The 20387-nt window shown below is 41.8% G+C and overlaps 2 protein-coding genes across 2 annotated transcripts; both read left to right on the top strand.

Annotated features, from left to right (window-relative positions):
- The first annotated feature begins 391 nt into the window (after nucleotides 1-391).
- Nucleotides 392-5312, top strand: LOC116725491 (uncharacterized). Its single transcript, XM_032571572.1, has 2 exons — nucleotides 392-1072; nucleotides 2239-5312. Exons 1-2 carry the CDS (start codon nucleotides 690-692, stop codon nucleotides 2474-2476), a joined length of 621 nt encoding a protein of 206 aa, XP_032427463.1. The 5' UTR covers nucleotides 392-689; the 3' UTR covers nucleotides 2477-5312.
- An 8236-nt stretch (nucleotides 5313-13548) lies between these two features.
- Nucleotides 13549-19719, top strand: bsnd (barttin CLCNK type accessory subunit beta). The gene is made up of 3 exons (XM_032571576.1): nucleotides 13549-14965; nucleotides 16019-16086; nucleotides 19412-19719. Exons 1-3 carry the CDS (start codon nucleotides 14789-14791, stop codon nucleotides 19503-19505), a joined length of 339 nt encoding a protein of 112 aa, XP_032427467.1. The 5' UTR covers nucleotides 13549-14788; the 3' UTR covers nucleotides 19506-19719.
- The last annotated feature ends 668 nt before the right edge of the window (nucleotides 19720-20387 follow it).

The following is a 20387-nucleotide window of genomic DNA, read 5'->3' as shown; positions in this document are numbered from 1 at the left end:
GGTGGTAGTAGCTTGACAAATGTAAAACGTCTTGGAGTGTAAATGCTCTTGCAAGGCATTGTGGGACTTATTTTCTCTTTATTTAAGACAGGATGCACTTTGTAAATTTCTCAAACTAAATTAGGGTTCAGAGTCATGACGCTTCATGACACACATTGCTGAAGAATACAGCCAGTTGTTCTCTACATTACGTCCATTTGTGCTCAGAAAAATAGCTTCGACCTGCACTCTTTCACCCTCTGTCCCTCTTCCTGTCTCTCATCCCCTCTTGCAGACACACACGCAGGCTAAAGTGGTACCCTTCGGACACATTAGAGGGAGGGTGGGGCGCCAGTAAAGATTTCTTAATGGGCTCTGCCGTCCTCTTGTCCATCTGGCTTGATGATAAACACACAGCTGCTCGACATTAGCCATCAGAGCTTTCAACATTTTCATTCTTCTTTTATACTTCCCTCCCCTCCCTCAAGTTTTGCAACAAACCAACAATTTGGAACAGAAGAGCGAGAACAAACACATGGACTAAAAATGATCGGCAGTGTTTCAGCACTAATGGAGATGGAAGTGATGGAGACCAAACAGTGAGATTTAGAAGGACTCGTCTCGTCGGGGTTTCTTGTAAATCGCTTGGATCTCTGGTCTTCGTCAGCGTGCACAGGGGGACCGCGCTCTGTGCTACTGTTTACATGTGAATGACACCGTCCAGCCAGCCCCAGCCCAGCAGAGAGCTCAGAGACAGGTTGCAGTCCTGTGGGGAGATGCCTTCCCTGCACCACGGAACAATCTTCGTCGGAGCCTTCCTCATTGTGACCGGGGGCTCCACAGCCTTCCTGGCCTCCTACCAGAGCCGCCTGCAGGCTTTCTCGCTGTGCTGCGTGGTGCTGGGGGTGGTCATGCTCATCCTGGGACTCTTCTGGGCCATGAACAGCAAAAACGTAGCGACCTACAACCAGCGGGATTTCGACCCGGACTGTCCCCATTACCCTTACAACGACTACTCCAATTACTCCAGCCATGCTCTCTTCTCTCCTCAGCTGACTCGGTTCCCAGAGTCCCAGTCCGTGTTTCTGCCCAGGTGGGTGAACGAAGAAGAAGGGGAAAAAAATGCTGTCATTATAAATATGGGTTGTTGTTTTATGACTACTGATTTTATTATCTAACTTACTTACTATGCCTTTTGGTTGAATCCAACGAGTAAAAAAAAAAAAAGCATCGCTGTTTAAACGTCTTGGCATGTTTGCTGCTGCCCTTTCAATAAGGGTTCAGATTTCAGTTTGCCAAGGTAATGAAATTTGCCGCCTGGCTGTTCACTCCCTAATACCACTTCGTTCACGCTACAAAACACAAACATCGTGCTGAGAAATGTTGCAAATGTTGGATCGTTTCAAGCATCCTATCTGTGTGTGTGTGTGTGTGTGTGGGGGTGTGTGTGTGTGTGTTCTTGTTGAGCCTGTGGCTGTGTTGCCTCTGAATATTGCTGTTTCTGGTATCTTAAAACATTACTTGATGCTTCCGAAAGAGTGAATAACTAATTAAAACATTCTTACCTATACTACTTCCACTCATCCAAGGGTTTATGTATTCGTGATCTATGACTTCCTGTTTCCCGGGGCTATAAATAGGACCAGATGCAGAGGCGCATTTCTCGTAGTCACTCTCTAAAATGGGACACATAAGTGAACATGCTGTTTTAAGCAAAGCAGATGCATGTTGATCTTCATAAGTCAGGGGGTGGTTATGTCACATCAGTTGGAGCTAAAACTGCGACTTTTAACTCGATTGGTTTGATTTGGTCGGGTAACTCTTCGGATTTTCGGTGGGAACCAAAGGAAGAATACGTGGAAGAGTACCATGTTCCCACTGTCGAAAGTACACTGGAGGATCAGTGATCCAAAGACCCTGGGAACCTGGTTGGAGTGGATAGCATCACACACTCTTTTGAGACACAAGAAATGTTCATTTTATAAATCTAGTGGGTTTTGCCAGAAAACTAAAACTGGACCATAATAGGGGCATTTCACCAAACAGGAAAATCAATTGTTTTTAATGCCTAAGTCTTAGAGGACATTTTTGGGGTGCACTGAACAGAGGAGAACTTAAGAAAAGTTATACGAGAAGACTCGTACAAGTCCTGTCTTATTGGCAATGTCAACGAGTTTGACGTGTATATCAAAAAAGCACCGTTACTGTTTATGTTTGCTTTCACACGATTGTTCTCAAAACTACTTTTTCTGGCTGTAGGACAATGGAGAGCCAGAGGAACGCTACTCGTGGTGAAGATTTCGACTACCCACCCATGGACTGTGGAGGGTTAAGCCCAGCACCTCGCCCTCCACCGTGGCTGGAACCCCCGCCTCCGTACGAGGTCGCCATCAAGACCACCTGTAGCTCTACGCACCTGCGGCGTGCATATTCAGACACACACCTGGCAACAGAGCCCTTATTTGGACAGTCGAGAGAGATTAGCTTTGAGGTGTGACACGTCCTCTTCTCTTCTAAAATGGGCACAAATTTGATGCTAGCTCCTACCTTCGTGATTCATCTGAAGCCTACTTCTCCCTAGTTCACTGCATGTTTTTTTTTTCTACATTAAATACGTCAAACATGATAAAGCTAGTTCGAGGTAATTTGGGCAAAATAAAGCAATGTAAGCCAACATTTCAACAATTTGCTAACAAATCCTGAGCTAGCTTAAATATCATTCTTACATTCCAAACTGAGTACTACATTGTTTTTCTAGGGATCATTCTAGGATGATTTGTATCATAAAACATGTATTGGAGATAATATTATTACAAAATAAGTACGAACTGAGAAGCAGCTACAGCATGTTAGCCTAGCTTAGCAAAACACAGCGATGAGGTGAGTTTTAATGATGGCTGGGTAACAAAAGGTAACCCATTTAATAGTGACATACCTACCGAATTTCTTTCTTTTTTAAAAGCCTTTTTCACCAAATATCAATTCTGAAGCCAGAAGCTTTAATGAACCAAGACCGTTCACCTCTATTCGCATGAGGCTAAATCATTTAAAGGGGGCAAAGCCTCAATCATACATACCACTGAGTTTTGACGCAGCTTAAATGGTTAAAGTAAGAAGTTACAGACCTTAACTTTTCTGACTGAAGCTATGTTACTGTTTTTTTAAGCTTAATCTATGGTTCTAAAACCACAACGTGTAGGGAAGAACGGAGATTGATTCACTTTTGGAGCTAGATTTAAGGGGACATTTTGAGGTTATACGTTTTATTTTATCCCTCTCCCAGTCTAATAATGGATCTCAAAAGGCTACGCAAAAAGTTTCAAGATTTTGTAGTGTATAATGTAATGTCCGGTGTTTTCCTAGATACAATGTGATACATAGCCATCCCAATTGAACTGAAAAAGTAACAGATTTCCTCGAAGTGGGTGGAAAAACGATAAAAGATGCAATATTCTGGCTGCATAAGTGTAACCAAGCCTTTTAAAGTAATTATTTGAAGCTTGTTTTGACTCAGTTTCAGCATTTAGTCTTTTGCATAAGTCTGTCAGCGTCCAACATTTTGACTTGCCAATATTTTCCCACTCTACCTTCTCATCCTGCTAACATTTTCAGAGTCTCTCAGATTGTCCACGGCCGCCTTGAGGCGACCCAACTCACTTCCTGTCAAGTTCACTTCTAGGTTTTGGCTTACCCATTCCAAATCTTTAATCTTCATCGCATAAAACATTCGTATGTGGATTTGGCTATATATATTTTTTTGCGTAAAAGGGGGATATACAGCCAAGCTGAAACTGACCACACTTATCACTTACACTTTAAATCAGTAACTGTGCAGTTTGAGGACTTCCAGAAGCACATAGATCAAATGTTTAATAATGAATGTAAAGAAAACCAAAGATATTGATTAACGCCAATCAAAGAAACTTGCCTTTTTTTAAAAAAAAATCTCTCTTTAAATCAAATTGAAACAATCTCAAGATACAAAGAATTTAGCATCTGGCTCAGTTGCACAGGGTTTGACGCATGTGACAGTAGATTGTTGTTTTTTTTTCTGATTTGCAGCTTTTCAACAGCAAATCAACAGGGTCATTGGTCACACTTTGACTGAAAAGAGTTGGCAGTGATGGAGAAATACCAACATTCACAGGAGTTCAGAGAAACAAGTGTGACCAACGGTTGTTTTCTAGGTAAATACCATCCTTGAAGTTTTAGCAAACCTTTACGTGCCGAGCTTTGACAATCACTTTGGGCTTGATGGGGAAAACATCAGCAGCTGAAATGATGTTGACCTCCATCAATTGCCTTATAGCAGCAGAGGTATTCAACAAATACTTGTGCACGCTTGCTTTCTGGGATTTCCCAGCTGACTGATTCTATTTTTTTAAATAACATTTTAACCTGCAAAGTTGCACATTTCTCTTTTTTTTTTTTTTTTCTTTTGTGAAAAAAAGAAAAATCTCGAACAAATGCCTGCCTCGTTTTTTTTCCCCATTTGTGTGCTAAGCTTATTCTCCTCCTCATTGTGCTGGAAGCCTGGGAACACTGACTCATCTGACCATATGTGCTTCCATGTGCTCAACAGACCACTGCCCTTCTTTGGCGTAGCATCCTCTGCTTTTAAATATTACAACCGGTAATATGTGCTGTTGCACAATTGCGGTCGCATGTTTTTTTGTTTCCATTTTAAAGAATGACACCAGAGTGGTTGAATTTGAATCAGTTTTCCAGCCTTCTTTCAGAGGCTTTTATCTCCAACGTTGCGACGTGGGAATTGACTTCCAGCTGCACTGAACTCGTTTCTCCGTTATCTTGGGGGCATTCAACTACAACTTGAACGGTTTCCACATGTATCCACTTTAACTTGTACGTGTCATGTTTATCGTTTGCTTGTTTATATGAATGTGTGCTTCGTTTCTGCACAAATGCTAAAAACATCAACTGGAAACCATTATCCTAGGTCATAAGACAAACGATTCAGACGGAGTTACGATTGTGAAAAGAAAAAAAAAAAGGTTTGTCGAAGCAGGCAAAAAAAACAAACTGTAGGATGTTTTCTGGATGACTGACACTGAGTGCATAATACTGCCATCACCCTACGTTGCACTATTCATTGTAAAGGAAGAAGCTGCACTGCCCTCCTCTGATCTCTGACTGAACAAGCACAATAAATGCAGCCTGCAGGATTCACAAAAGTAGAGACAAAATTGCTGCGTGTGCATGTTTAATGTGTCTGATTATTATTATTATTATTATTATTGAGAACGTGAACATCTATGTCAGATCATGTGAGTGTATTAATTTTTTTTAAATAAAACACATGGATGGAAGAGGCAGCCCTGATGTTTTTATTTTTTAGATTTAATACAGATAGTTTTCATGGCTTTTATTTTTATTTACAAGTTTAGAAAAGTTTACAACTATGACCAGTTAACTGTTTCATCAAAAAAAAAAAGCCTTGGTGGGGCCCGGGGTGGGCGGACCCTATTGGTGCGACCGCCTCTGCTCAGGCAACAAGTTTATTAAGGCGGACAGATGAGAACCCAAATAAAGAGATATAGCGCTTGATTTGCGGCCTGCTTCAGGTCGGGCTGGCCGATCGGCTCCATCTCCAGCTGGAACTGCTCATCTTTAACTGCGGCTATAACTCTCCGTGCAGCAAACAGCCTGTCCAAACAGCGGCCAAGTGACAATGTTCAGACCGTGTGTGTGTGTGTGTGTGGGGTGTGTGTGTGTGTGTGGACGGCCTGCCCTCAATTCCTCGTCAGTGAAAAAAAAAAAGCCTTCCTCATTAAAAATAAAAGCACTTCCTCCATCGCAGCTGCCGCTTCTTCTTCTTCCTCTGCTGCTGCTGTGACCAGATGAAACCCACTCCGCGACATCATCAACTCTGATCGAAGAGGGTTTTTTTCGACGCTGCTGGCTCTGGAGAAACACCAAGCGGGCGATATGAGCATTCAGCGGGGGAAGAGGCGGTAGAGCCGCCGGGGTATGAGAGAGAGAGAGAGAGAGAGGGAGAGGCGCGGCGGGGTTCGCTGGAAATTCGGACTGGCCTGGATAAATCGGCTCTCCACGGATTTTTCTTCTTCCTCTTCTTCTTCAGGGATTTGGAGTCAGAGTTGATCACTTGTGAAGGAGTAATGGTCAAGCTTTCCCAGCGCGGTTTCCCTGCAGGTATCGATGCGTCTGGCACTTATTATTTACATGTTGCTCACATTCCATCTGCTTTCTGTTTGCTGGTTCTTGTTGTTGCCTCCCCTGTTATGCCTCTGTCGAACTCCCACTCCCACCCACCCCACCCCAACACACACACACACACACGCACGCACCCACACACCCACACAAAGCACAATCTCGGATCTTTATCCGTCTCCTCTCTTCTGCGGGAACAGGAAGAAACCAAGCCGCGGAGGGCAGGAGCCCCTGAGATGTCGATCCATCACGGCACGCTGCTCTGTCTTGGCATCCTGCTGATGACCTCCGGAGGAATCATGATCTTTAGCTCTGGGACAGCGTACCACGCAACGGTCCCACTGATGGTACTTGGGATTTTTCTGGGTATGGGGGGTCTGAGCGTGATGGTGGCAGGAGTTTGCATGGCTAAGAAGAATTTACAGGTGGGAGTGCCTGGACACTTCCTCCTGCACCCCCCCACTGGCACACGCTTCAGCCCACAGCAGGCCCTGGCCATACAAAGGTAAACACTCTTTGAAAGTGACAGCAGCGGGGGTATTTTTGGGGTTTCGGGGTGAAGTGGTGGTTCCCAACTTGGGGGAGTTGAGGGATAAAACAAAAGGATAGCTCAGAAATAAGTAAAAAAATAAATTCTTATTATTATTTTTAAATCCTACTTTATAAAAACCTCCATGCTGTTCTTGATTTGAAGACTTTTGACAATTGGGCCCAGAGACAGACTTGTAAAAATGTGAAGGAATTGTGTGAATTCATTCACATGAGCACAGTATCCCAGCTCTCCAACATGCTCACCTTGCTTATCGTCAGCAGTTATGTGGCGCATGTTCTCCCTCTTAAGTTACAGCGTTAGCATGCGTTCATTGGCCGGTCAACGAAACAACCTGCTACACCGGTGGGGAAGGGAGTAATGGCAACCTTGCTGATTTTAAAAAAAACAACATAAGAAGCTTTTCCCTCCCCCCCATCACTTGTGTGTTTTAGTATCAGACAAAAGTCACCCATTGACTACAAAATACTGTTTGTTTTTTTGTTTTGTTTGAAAGAACAAAAAGCGACGCAAACCAACATGGCTGTGAAAAACACATTTTGTGATGAGCCACTTGTAGAGTCAAGAAATCACTTAAGTAGAACTTGTACAAAGCACGCGTAAACAATAAAAGCTCAAGATTTGATTTAAAAAGAACAAACAAACACAAAAAAGGAAAGTCTTTGACATCTGTCGGTCTGGAAAGGGTTACAAACCCATATCGATTGCTTTAGGATTTCAGTAAACAGCAGTGAGAGTCATTATCCCTCAATTAAAGAGAAGAAAAAAAACAGTCTGGAAGGAAATGGGGCAATTTCAGGAAGAAGCCAGTGATTACTAAAAAGAACACTAATAGCTGCCTATTATTAGCCAAGAAAAACCCGATGATCCCCAAGGATTTTGAAAAATATTCCATAGACATATGAGACAAAATTGACATTTTTGGAGGGTGAGCATCTCAGCATTTCATGAATATTACTCACTGTCAAACACAGTGGGATCGGTATGATGATCTAGGCTTTCTCTGCTGCTTCTGGACCTGAGCCACTGGCTCAAAGTGATGAACCCATGAATCCTGTTCTCGAGTAGAAAAGTTCAACGTCAGCCAAACGTGGGTCATGCAGCAGAACGATGATCCTCTAAGAGGCTCCAAAAACATCCACTCAAAAATAATGCATTTTGAGTGGCCTAGTCAAAGTTTAAATCTTGCATGATCTACAACTGAATGAAAACAACCTAATAGACTTATTGCCGGTTATCGCAAAGACTGACGTCGTTCGGTAGCAGATTTGCTCCCAAGTGTGGCAGAAGCAGTACTTAAGAGGTAGTAACTTTTAAATAAATGTTAAGTTTTGTTCCCCCTCAACAAATAAGATCAACATTTAAATAACACACATTTTGTACTTACTGATGTAAAAAAAAACAAAAAAAAAACATAAGTCTGGAACATGTAAGAATGACAAAAAGCAAAACAGAAGAAGTTGGCACATACTGTTTGCACAGCACGGTAAGGCTCTGCGTCCTCTGAATCAAAATGCAACATGTAGGGATGAACAAAATGGATAGAATTCGCCCAGAGACGATTTTACTTTTTGGAAGTTCACTGGAAAAGTTGCCTTGAGACCAAAGCCGACCGGATGGCAGCAGCTGCGACGTCTCGCTCTTCTCTGAAATAACGAGCTGAGCGACAGACAGGAAACCACCGGCACAGAGAACAATAGACTCCGCAGACGAACAAACTGGGCTGCGTTTCAATATTCCTTTCACTTGTTTGAGTAAAATCAGGAAAATATTGCAGAGAAAAGTCCCAGCTTATTGGCTAAGACACGTAGTATGGCAAAGATTAGGAAAACTGATGGTGGGAAACAACAGACAGGCTACCTTTCTAGGACATGGAGTGGTAGTTCTTGGAGATAGTCATATCGTCTGCGTCCTAAATAATAATAATAATAATAAATAAATAATGTCAGAATAAAGGATGAACTGTTCAGGAGTCTGTTGAGTCCACTGGAGCTGAGGCGTCCAGCTGACATCCCGTGCTAGCAACTCTGTAGCGACACTGGAGCAACAGTGTAGCATTCTGGCTAAAATGAACACAACTGGAAACCTTGTATTCTTAATTGGACGGCTTCACCTGATAGTCACACACACAATTTTTCTACTTCTAAAACCCTTTTCTACGAATACCTTCACATATCTGACAGCATGACCAAACTATTCATGTTAAAACTCCAAAAAGTGTAGGCTAGCTGATTGGTTTAATTTGCATTTCTTTGATGGCACCTTGTTCAGAATTAATATTATATATATATATATATATATATATATATATATATATATATATATATATATATATATATATATAAACCACTCTATTGTCTTTATCTTAGTGCAGAATAAACATCACAGTGTAGTTTTACTGCAGGCTGCAAAAACCTGCTGAAGTGAAGTTGTAGCGTATAAGACGATAAGGCCAAAGCAATAGCGAGTATTAAATTTTTTTTTATATCAGTCTAATATACCAAAACGTAATCTGAAGAATAAAAATTTTTGTCAGAATTATATATACACATATATATATATATATAATTTTTTTTTTTTTTTTAGCACTACTGGCCTTTATTGACGGCCACCAGACAGGAAATGGGCAGAGACAGCGTCTGTATGCTCCAGATCACAATGTTGGCACTCATATTGAAAATTGAATGACTGTATTGGATCCGGTCACAAATTGAATCCAAAAATGTTCTAACTAATCCCATTAATTAAAACATTTCAATGATAAATTACGCAAATAAGCAAAACTTACACTTTTTGAAAACTAAATGAAATCTGATGACCGAAGGGTTTAGCTTTAAATGTACACTACTCCAGGTTTTTGTCTGCATTTGGCTCACCTGCCCACAGGAGGATCTTTGAGGTCCAACAGGTCCAGAGCGCTCAGAGGCAACCGGTTAAACGGATGACGCCTCACTGTTGGAGTCTTGTTGGGTCGCCTCTTAATAAGGGTCACGACCTGCGGTTCTGATTGTCGCCTTCCAAAAATAAAACAAAACGCCGAACAGAAGCAAAGCTGGACTTTGATCTCAGTGGATCCGACTCAGTCAGTCCATCGCGCTCTCTCTCTCCAGCTCTCGTTCTACCTCCATCTCAGCACCGAGAGCGGCCAGACATCAGCCTATCGTGATGTCATCAGACCTTCGGAAAAAATAGATTCTATCGTTTCATAGAACATAGTTTGGTGACATCAGGTGTCTGGGTGTGGTGAGTGTGGATCCGTGTAAGCAGATGTTCGGAAAAAGTCTGATTTCTTCCAAACACAAAACACCCGTAAGCCACTTCCCGTAAATACATAGACTAAATAGCTCTGTCTAAAATTTTTCCAGCCATGTGTTTTTTTTTTTTGGTTGTTGGTAAATTCATCTTTGTTTTTTGTTTTTTTTACATTTTCAACAGCATTTTGTTTGGAGGCATTTCCTTTAATGGCTCCAAACAATGCCTTGTTTGGAGGCTCTAAATGACTAAATGATTCCTCCATCAGTTGTGAGACGGGAGACGTTGTTTAGCGCTGTTTTTATTTCATGTGACTCATTTAGAACGTGATCTGTGTTGTCTTTAATTGCATAAGACGGCGGTGTCCCAACTATTCCCACTGCGTGCCAGACATCATCAAACTGAAAGCACTCACGAGCCACAGAAATTACAATCACAATATTTCAATAAAACAAGCAACATATCCTGTTTTGCTTTGGTCAAAAATCTAGAATCTATATAACATTATTGTAGATTTAAAGTACAAAAAGGATCTCAGACTTTTGACTTTCCCACTTTTTTTTTTTTTAGTAAATTGCTTCCTATTTTCTTGTTTATTTTCCTGAATAAGAACTGGACATGCAGCTTTCTATTTTCTAAAATGAATATTTTATTGAAAAGGTGCGTCCCAAAACTCGCCGGTTGTTGTTGGTGGCCCTATTTACAATTCAAATCCTATGAAATGAAAACTCAGAAAAAATTCAGTGTCCATCTGCATTAACAGGGAAACCAGATTTGTAGCGGGCGCTTGTACTGTACTTGCATTTTAGGCGTTCCGGAAGTATTCAGGAAGTTTCTGTTTCAGATTAAAACAGGAAGTCCTCACCGAGTCTCTGGCGTGTTCCCATCAGGAGGCTGGACCGAATCCGCCGGGAAATGTCGACGAACGCCGTCAGCACTTCGCCGGAGCCCGAACCGTCCCTGCCGTCCACCCCGCCGCCCTGGACCATGGAGCCGCCGCCGTCGTACGACACGGTGATGAAGAGCCAGCACATAAACCAGGAGGCGAACCAGGAGCCCGGCGAACAGCCGGACTACGAGCACGACGATCGGCAACTTCCTGAACACACTGCATGTGCAAATCAAGATGGCAGCCAGCAAGTTTAAAACTGGGTTGGACTTCCTACACTCCTCCGGTGCCTACTGTTCTTCTAAGCGAAGAGCTTTGTCTGAACTCACAGCAGCAAACCTCCTCCGTGCCTTGAAGTCGACCTATAGAGACTCGACTTTTTAGCTCAGGCTTCCCGTGGATGGTTGGGCCGTCACAGAGACAGGAGTGGAAGTTCAACTGTTGTCAGGAAATGCTGGTGTGAGATCTGTCGTCTTGTCTTTACGTTTAAACACGAGAAACTTCAGTTTCATATATCTGCAGCATACCTATGTTAAAGCACATATCTTGTTTTTAATTCACTAGAGCCTGCAACCCATATGCAGTGTTGTCTCAATCTGCCACCATGTCGTTTATTTTATGCAGTTATCCATTTATTTATGTTTTTTTCTTTTTTCTTCCCCTTGGCTGCTTCATTCTGGCCTGGTCTGAAAAGCGTCCAAACTCTTGATAAAATGCCAGGATTTTTGAGAAACGGGGGGGGAAGAAAAGAAAGGATGATAAATACTTTCCAGAAGAATAGAATAGAAAAACTACCTTTGTTGTCAGGTGTAACAGCAGAATCAAGAGGTTCAAAACGATATATGAAAAACTCATTTTAAGATATAAGGTATTTCCTGTATATTTCAGGCAAAAAATCAAAACAAAATCAGTGTAAGAAGGGAACATAAAAAAGTGCAATAACCTTAAACTAATTCTGTGTTGGAAATAAAAGCCCTGTTGCCTTGCAGCAAGAAGGTCCTGGGTTCGATTCCCGGCCCGGGGTCTTTCTGCATGGAGTTTGCATGTTCTCCCTGTGCATGGTGGGTTCTCTCTGGGTACTCTGGCTTCCTCCCACAGTCCAAAAGCATGACTGTCAGGTTAATTGGTCTCTCTAAATTCTCCCTAGGTGTGTGTGTGTGTGTGTGTGGGTGTGTGTGCGTGTGTGGGTGTGTGTGTGTGCGTGTGTGTGTGTGTGTGTGCATGGTTGTGTGTCCTGTCTGTTTCTGTGTTGCCCTGCGACAGACTGGCGACCTGTCCAGGGTGACCCCACCTCTCGCCCGGAACGTTAGCTGGAGACAGACACCAGCACCTCCCGACCCCACTAGGGACAAAAGTGTAAGAAAATGGATGGATGGATGAAATAAAAGCCCTGGCCCATTTTAAAGGGGAAGTGTACAGGAAGTGGGTTGCATCTTGCCACTACATCAGAGGACTCCATTCTTAGCTCACCCATTAACCCGAAGGCCTGGACAGATTCTCCTGTGTGCAGCCTCCCAGCTAATGTAGGATTCGCAAAAAAAGAGCTAAATTTAGTTATTTTTATATAGAGATTTTAAGAAATAATCCACTTGTATTAAAAATGTTTTTAAACAACCTCTTTCAGGCTGAAAGATGAATGTATCACATGTATAAGGCGTCATGCACTGAGAACGGGATGAAAATATGCTTTGTTTGTCATCAGATAAGGCAGTTTCTAACGTAAGAAAATAAAGGATGTTTTTGTAATACTTTCCAGGATTTCTGGCACTATTATTTTTTCAATATTTGTGTATATTAGTTGGTGTTGTACAGGCTATAGAGGGGACTTGCCTCAGTAAATCCACAGCTACATGTTTGCCAATTGTTTCACGGGAGGAACACGTTAATTTACGTTTATGTTGCCGTTTCAAAATTCTCTTTAGCGCGGAGTTATTGTTGCACTATTAAGGAATAAAGTAATTACAGGTAGAAATTTTGCATTTATTAGTTTATAGGATTACAATCTTGGGAGATATTGAGTTATTGTTGGAACAACTTGTTAATAACTAAAAATGTGTCCAAATTTAGAGATCAGTAAGCAAAGAAAAAAGAAAACAAACAAACCCACAAATCAAACCATGCTAGAGAAATGACTGGATGTGCATGTTTCCCCCCTCCAGGCACCAATTAGCACGTTTTGAGCTTTTCTGGGACGCTGCACATTTTACATAATAATTGAGCGCAAAGCCGCTGATCATCTTAAGCCTGAAGTGATTTTAACATCGTATCCCTGACAGATTTAGGTTTGCTGTAATCTTTTCATTTCACCAACGTGTTTCTGCTGACTGGGATTGATATTAACATTGTGAAGTGAACCAACCAGAGTTGTTCACTGGAAACTAGTAGAGAATCTGCAGAGGGAGCCAAAGATCAGGGTGGCGGCAAAGAGGCCCTCCAAACTCAGACCTGAAGATCGCGAAAATACAAAACATTCATATGAATACGAGGGACCACTTAAAATTATCGGTTTCTCTGAATTTACTTTTTATAGGTTTATGTTTGAGTGAAATGGACATTGTTCTCTTATTCTGTGAACTACTGACAACATGTCTCTGAAATTCCAAGTTTAGGATTTATTTGCAGAAAACGAGAAATGGTCAGAATAACAAAAAAAAAAGATGCGGTGCTTTCAGACCTCAGATAATGCAAAGAAAACAAGTTGATACTCATTTAGAAACAACAACACTATTGTTTTAGCTCAGGAAGAGTTCAGAAATCAATATACGGTGGAGTAACCAGGAGGTTTTCTATGGGGCTCAGTGAAGTGGACTCTTCATTTTTTTTCCCAGAGCTGTTTGTCTGCGTGTGTGCCTATTTTTTAATTTTTTAAATGTAAACCTGCCATGCGTACAAATAGCCAGAAAATATATAAACATATATTTTAAATTTTATAAATCTTATTTATTGTTTTTTACATTTATTTCTTGCTTGGAGAAGATAACTCTGTATGTCTTTCTGTGACCGGAACATGACTCCAACACTTTCCAAGAAGCGGGCCACAGTCCCCTGTTAACCGCCATTCCCCCCTCTGGGGGCGCCACTGTTAACCGCATGCTAGTCAGCATGTGGTTCATCATTCATACGAGATTACTGACTGAATGAAATGGAGAGATGGCAAAGTGTTTTCAGTGGCCCAGGACACTAAACGTCTGCCAGTCTGGATGCCAGTAGAGCAGACGTGCAAAAATTAGACACACGACACACTAAAGGGAATCTCAACATTAGCTAAACACCGACTGGTTGTAATAAAACACCAAATGCTAATAGTGTCACTATGTCTTGCTAGTACATTCCATCTTGTTGGATCCCAAGTCAGCAGATTGATGCTGGCCTCTTCTAGACACCAAACTGGGGAATCCTCCTAACCTGTTGGAATTCATGTGACTCCTGCACTGGAAAGCAATGACAGCAGAATGCTAACAGCGCATTGTTGCCGATTGCTCACAGTTTGCAGGCAGCCTGTTGTTCGTTTTGTTGTCACATCACCATAAACTAGAGCTAAGAAACGGCTGAGCGGCTTTCTAAGGCTGGTATCGACTGCTATAAAGCCGTTTATTCAGAGGAAGGGAATCCCTGAAGAGGAGGAAACAGGAGGATGGCTGTAAACCAAACAAACACCGACAGCTGACTGAGCTGTGATTTTATTTAGTACAGCAGCCTGAAGCAAGGTGACCTTTCAGGTACAGACGCACACCTGCAATTTTATACCTGACCTGAGCAGCGTGTCTGCAGGCTGTAATAAGCAGCGGAGTGGAACCACCACTGCAGTTTCTCCACCTTCACCTTCAAGCTCTGTCACACAAAGAGCCCACTAAATCTTTCTTACCCCCCCACCCCCGTCATGCTTCAAGTCAGCGCAGGCTTGTGGGCTGCAGCAGAGGTTCACAGCGATGGCGGAGGGGAAGCCGTATCGGTACGGACTCATAGTGGCCGGCCTCTCTGTGGTTGCCGTGGGCCTGTTCCTCATGATGCAGGAGCGCCCGCACGTCTACGTGACGATGTGCGTCGTCGGGGTCACCATGGTCTGTGCTGGGACAGTGTGGAGCCTCTGCCAGTGCTATCCCAAGGTCAGAGTCGGGTTGTACTTAGTTACATTTACTCAATTACGTTTGCTTTAGTAACTTTTTTTTTGTGGGGGGAGGAGGAGGGGGTGCACTTCTAGGAGTATTTTTACTACGCTGTGCTTTTTACTTTTACTTGAGTAATTTTATTATGAAACATTGCTGCTCTTACATGAAATTCTTGGATTCTCTGCCCACAATAAGTAACTTCACTGAATGAAGAGTGAGCTTGTTCTAACCAAAAACCCACCAGACACAAACACACACCTGCAGTTTTTGTTAAAGATCCATAAATAGGTCCCACTTTACATTAATGCTCCCTGATATGTTATTAATTCATCTCTAAACACTTTATAAATCATTAATGACTTTTGTTACACATCAGTTAAGGGTAAGAAGGAGACAAAGTTCTTGCCAAATAGTGAGCCAAATCTGTTCACCTACGTTTGATCTACAGTTTTTATACTAAACATTTCAGACTAACTTGTAAGTACAATCAGCAATTGTAAATGTAATATTTTAGCACATAATCTCCTACTTGTCTTTATTTAATGCCCAATAAACAGTTATTAGTGATTTAGAAAAGGCGTATAGATTAATTAATAACATATGTATAAACTATTTATTAGCAATCTATAGAGGAGGCTTATTGTAAAGCGTTACCCACAAGTTCGACTAAGATTCGAAAAAAAAGAAAGTTCCCTTTTTTGTAATTATGCTACTTAAAAATAGATCTAATTATCAACGTTTCCACATACTTGACTTTATGTTTTGGTCCATCTGATGATGTCATTTTTTAATATTAAAGGACTGATATTCTGGTCAATACTTGAGTAGCTTTTGGTTGTTTTTCTTTTGTTTTTTTTTTTACTCCTACTTGAGTAATTTCTTGAATGGATATGTTTACTTTCACTAGAGTAAAAAAAAAAAAAACACATTGAAGTAGCGCTGCTACTTTTTGGGGTATTCTCCCCACCTCTGCCTGAAGAAAACTCTGAGTTTTTGACATGCAGGATGTACTAGAGTGAGGTTTTGTAAACAAAGGCGTGTGTTCGTCAGATCGTCGTGACACCCGTGATTCAGAAGGAAAGCCTGGAGGATCTGATGGGCTCTGCCAGAGATGAGAGGTGCTGTCTTAACACACTCACACACACACACACACACACACACACACACACAGCATGGTGCCAGTTATCTGGGTCTTACCGATTCCCTGTGCTCCGTCTGCTGAGAGCCCATCAGCCGGTCTGAACGCGGTGACAGCAGCAGAGTTCCAGGGGAGAGCGGAGGACGGGTCTCCACTCCGTTAGGCTGCAAAATAATATTTAAGCATCAGCCTGATGACATAAAAACCTTCAGTCTGACATATTTGAACATGAGATATATTCCTTAATGTGGGAGCCGTGTAATTATATCCCTTAAGGAGAATCATTAAACGTTACAAGATGTAATTTGTTTTCAGAATTACAATTTTGACACTTAAATTACAAATTGAGCAGCAATTTATAGCCAGTCGCTAATAAAACCAAGAATCTCCAATTAGTAGGCGCACCAGTTTACGCATTCTGAAAAATTAGGGTTGAGATGCAAAACTAAATGCAAATGAAAGCAAACTAAACCTTTCATTTTGGCATTTTAAGAAATGTATTCATCCTCCTTGGTCACACACTGATGTGGGATGACATCCTACTGCTTAACCAGTGTTTGCTGCAGGTCAGCAAAGTGTGCTTGTGGTGGTCAGTTTGGTACAAAGGGTGCGCCCAAGCTGATTCCACAAGGTTTCATTGGGCTGGAGGTCACAATAATCAATAAATCAATTAATCACATGATAAATTAAAACAAACTCAAATATCTCTATTGGCATGACTTATGGTTTATCTTTTTTTTTTTCTCTCTCTCTCTTTCTACCAAAGACTGGATGATGAAAGTCTTCAGTTTGGTGTTTTGGTCTCAACTAGCCGTCAATTGAAGGACAATTTTGTTTACAAAGACTTCAGAATTCATTTTATTTATTGTTTTGTTTATTTATTTTGGATATTTAAAATGTCTTCCAGGTCTAGTGTTAAATGTCCATTAAGATTTAAAATTGGCTAATCTTTTACAATGTGCTCTTACATTATTATTTTGCCATTACCATAATTTTACTTAAAAATGGTCTCAAGGGGCGTGCTGTGGTGGCGCAGGGGGTTAGCACGCCCCACGCTTGGACGCCTTAGTCCTCAGGTTCGGGTCCCGGCGACCTTTGCCTCATGTCCTCCCCCCTCTCCTCGCCCTCTTTCTTGTTTGCCTACTGTCGCCTAAAAAATACTAGCCACTAGCGCCGCAAAAACTCTTCGGAGAAAAAAAAAAAGGTCTCAAACAACAATACTATCGTTTACCACAATAACCTCTGGAACAATTTATCGTTCAGCAAAATTTGTCATCTTGACAGGCCTACGCATGGTCAACTCCCAACATTTACCTCACATATGTGGCATCACTTTAGGCACAGATGTCAAACTCCGGTTCTCAAGGGCCGCAGTCCTGCAGTTTTTAGATGTGCCACAGGTACAAAACACTGGAATGAAATGGCTTAATTAGATCAGTTCTCCCAGCCTTGCTAATGACCTAATTATTCTATTCAGGTGTGGTGCAGCAGAGGCACATCTAAAAGTTGCAGGACACCGGCCCTTGAGAACTGGAGTTTGACACCCCTGACTTAAGGGGAAATAAGTCTACCAACAGTATAAATTGTATTACGTAGACGTATTGTTACAAAAAAGGGGAAAAAAACTAACAAATTCCCTTGTGTTTTGTGAAACGGTATTGTTAGTTGATCAGAGGCTTCATCATCTCTTTCTATTTGATTTCTTTGACTCGTCTTAATTTAAGGACACGTGTAGAGGATAAAGGAAGGACGGTCGAAAGCCGGGGTGGAAAAAAACCTTTCGGGTCGATCGACTTCCCATCCCAGAATGCAACCCAATCAGAAAATCAAACTCCTCGCTTTGACCCGAGTCGTATTGGGTCTCATTGAAGCGAGTCGGACTCTGACTGGTTAACTGAGACCAGACGGAACCGTCTCGTTCCCAGCTCTGTTGACAGACGGAGTCTCAGCACAACAGCTGCCTGGACCAGCCTGAAGGTCGTTCTGTGGGAAGGAGTTAGAGGCCGTCACGTCTGGCGCAAACTGTCGGACGGCTCCTCACTTTGAATCGTTCCTGAACTAAATTAGACACGAAGGAAGGGGGGGAAAAAACCCAACGAAGTTTCAGTGATGCTGAAGGAAAACTTTGCGAGAAAATTAGACGTAAGGAAAAACAAAGAGAACCGTGGGACAGCTTAATCGAGTTGATCAGGGTTGATAAATAAATCTGACTGGACTACTTCCGGGTGTGTGTTTCAGTTTCTCCAGGTTCTGCTGAGAGGAAAATAGAAACGACCCGATGGGACGTCATCTCTTTACGACCTAAAGGTTATGGTTAGGTTTTCAGGGAGACGTGGTTCCAAAATACAAATAAACAACATAATGCATCCTGAAAGCAGCAGTCTGATTTACAAGCTAGAGCCAGGGTGTTCAAAGAAAGGCCCCGGGGCCATTTGCAGCCCCTGAACTGATTTTGTGTGGCCCCACAACATGGACAAAACCATGACGTTTACAATAAAATTCTGGTTACTAAAATGTTAGCTACAACACAAAGTTATATTTTTTTCCCACGTTTTCTGCTTTCCTTATTTTCATGGTAAATACTCTTTGACTTATACGCTAAAGCACACCTTGGTGCTCAAATATCTGCTAGATCCTGTTTTTACTTTTTAGAATAGATGAAATATTTTTTTTCCAGTTTTCTTCAAACGAGCCCGAAATATTACGCAAACTTAATGCCTTACATTTAACATGGAAAAAAAAAGTACACTGTGCAATTAAACATGGTTTAGCATAGCCTCAGCAACCATCTTTGGGCAAATAAGGAGAATGTCGTTAGCTCTCCTTTCTGCTCAGGCCTTGTTGAAAAGTAGCTAAATTTACAAAGAAAAAAGAAAAGAAAAAAGATTTCATAACCGATCATATCTACGCAGACGTTCGTCTTCTTTTTTTTTTTTTTTTGCTAGAAAGCGGTTCTTAAGAGCGGAATGAGGGGAACAGAAGAGATAGCGCCACGACATTTGTGACCGAGGAGGATTGAATTTGCTGGTGGCGCGAGAGCAGAGGACCGTTAACGATCTCTTGATTAAAGCGCTCGAGCCAGAAACGAGGCTCTCACGCGCCTCCTGCTGCCTGAGTGGGTCTGTAATTACTGGGCTGCTCGATAAAGACATGCCGGCTCAGCAAAGCTCCTCTCCAGAGTTAAAAATAAAATAAAATAAAATAAACGGGGACAGTGTGACGAAGCTTCTATTCCTGTCCCTCCTCCTCCTCCTCCTCCTTCATCTTCTACTCCTCCCACCGCCACTATTCGCTTTTGTTTTCAGGGACGCTGCGTGTCGGCCGGGTTCCTGCGGCCAAAGGTCGGACGGTGTGCAGATGAATGAGAGCCGCAGCTGCCCCACGCTGCATCTGGTCTGAAGGAGAGCGAACCGAGCAAACTTCACTGGGTCAAAAGCAAAAGCAACTCAGGACTGAAGCCGAATGACAGAACCAGCAACGCAAATATATAATATATCTAATTAGAACAAGTCTTGTGCTGCTATTGAAAGGAAATTATCCTACGTGGGTCGGTTCTGTTGTCATGGGAAATGATTTAACGAACGTGTTTTTACACGGTAGCCCCAGCAGATGGCGCTGTTTACAGTGAAAAAGAAGGATTTGTGTTATTATTATTATTCCACCTGAAGAACTGTGCGTGTGTGTTTTTTAAAATAGATTTCCCAAAACTGTTTTTTTTTTTTTTTTAGACTCATTGATGCTTCAAATAAAACAAGTTCCTACAATTCTCCAGTGGTAAAATACAAATAATAATAATACCCATGTTTGAAAAGCATATTTGTTCTCCATCTCCATCATTGGTAAACACACAAATCTGGATTTTGAAAAAAAAAGAACCGCAATTCTTTCAGCCCTGAATTGTAATACAAAAGTAGGCAATATTTTAATATTAAATTCAAAGTTGTCAAGGTGGGGAGTTTCCCCTTTTCTAGATGTAAATTATTTGACAGCTGTGCATGACATCCAACCTATGTATAACTCCATTTTTTTTCCTCTGACGCCAACAAATTTCATAAGAGCTTTCGATCTATTTAATATTTGCTTTTAAAGAAATCGAAAGAAATCTGCTAATCAGAGCACAAGGAAGCAAACACAAGCCTCGGTGCCCAGCTGAAGGTTTCGAGCAAAAGCATCTTGTCTATGAGCTCAAGTAGGGCTTACCGGTCAAAATATGTGAAATGGAAATGCCATGCTTAAAATGTAAACTAAATTAACGTAGTGGAAACGCCAGAGCAGATAAAT

The sequence above is a fragment of the Xiphophorus hellerii genome, chromosome 9, assembly GCF_003331165.1.
Source record: "Xiphophorus hellerii strain 12219 chromosome 9, Xiphophorus_hellerii-4.1, whole genome shotgun sequence".
NCBI lineage: Eukaryota > Metazoa > Chordata > Actinopteri > Cyprinodontiformes > Poeciliidae > Xiphophorus > Xiphophorus hellerii.
Note: the sequence above shows the minus strand (reverse complement) of the source record. Positions and strands in the feature narration are given on the sequence as shown.

Excerpts from the sequence above, each read along its gene's own strand:
- LOC116725491 (XM_032571572.1), top strand. The coding sequence starts at position 690 with ATGACACCGTCCAGCCAGCCCCAGCCCAGCAGAGAGCTCAGAGACAGG. Across the intron at positions 1,073-2,238 it reads CAGTCCGTGTTTCTGCCCAG|GACAATGGAGAGCCAGAGGA; the intron begins GTGGGTGAACGA and ends TTCTGGCTGTAG.
- bsnd (XM_032571576.1), top strand. The coding sequence starts at position 14,789 with ATGGCGGAGGGGAAGCCGTATCGGTACGGACTCATAGTGGCCGGCCTC. Across the intron at positions 14,966-16,018 it reads TCTGCCAGTGCTATCCCAAG|ATCGTCGTGACACCCGTGAT; the intron begins GTCAGAGTCGGG and ends TGTGTTCGTCAG. Across the intron at positions 16,087-19,411 it reads GGCTCTGCCAGAGATGAGAG|GGACGCTGCGTGTCGGCCGG; the intron begins GTGCTGTCTTAA and ends TTTTGTTTTCAG.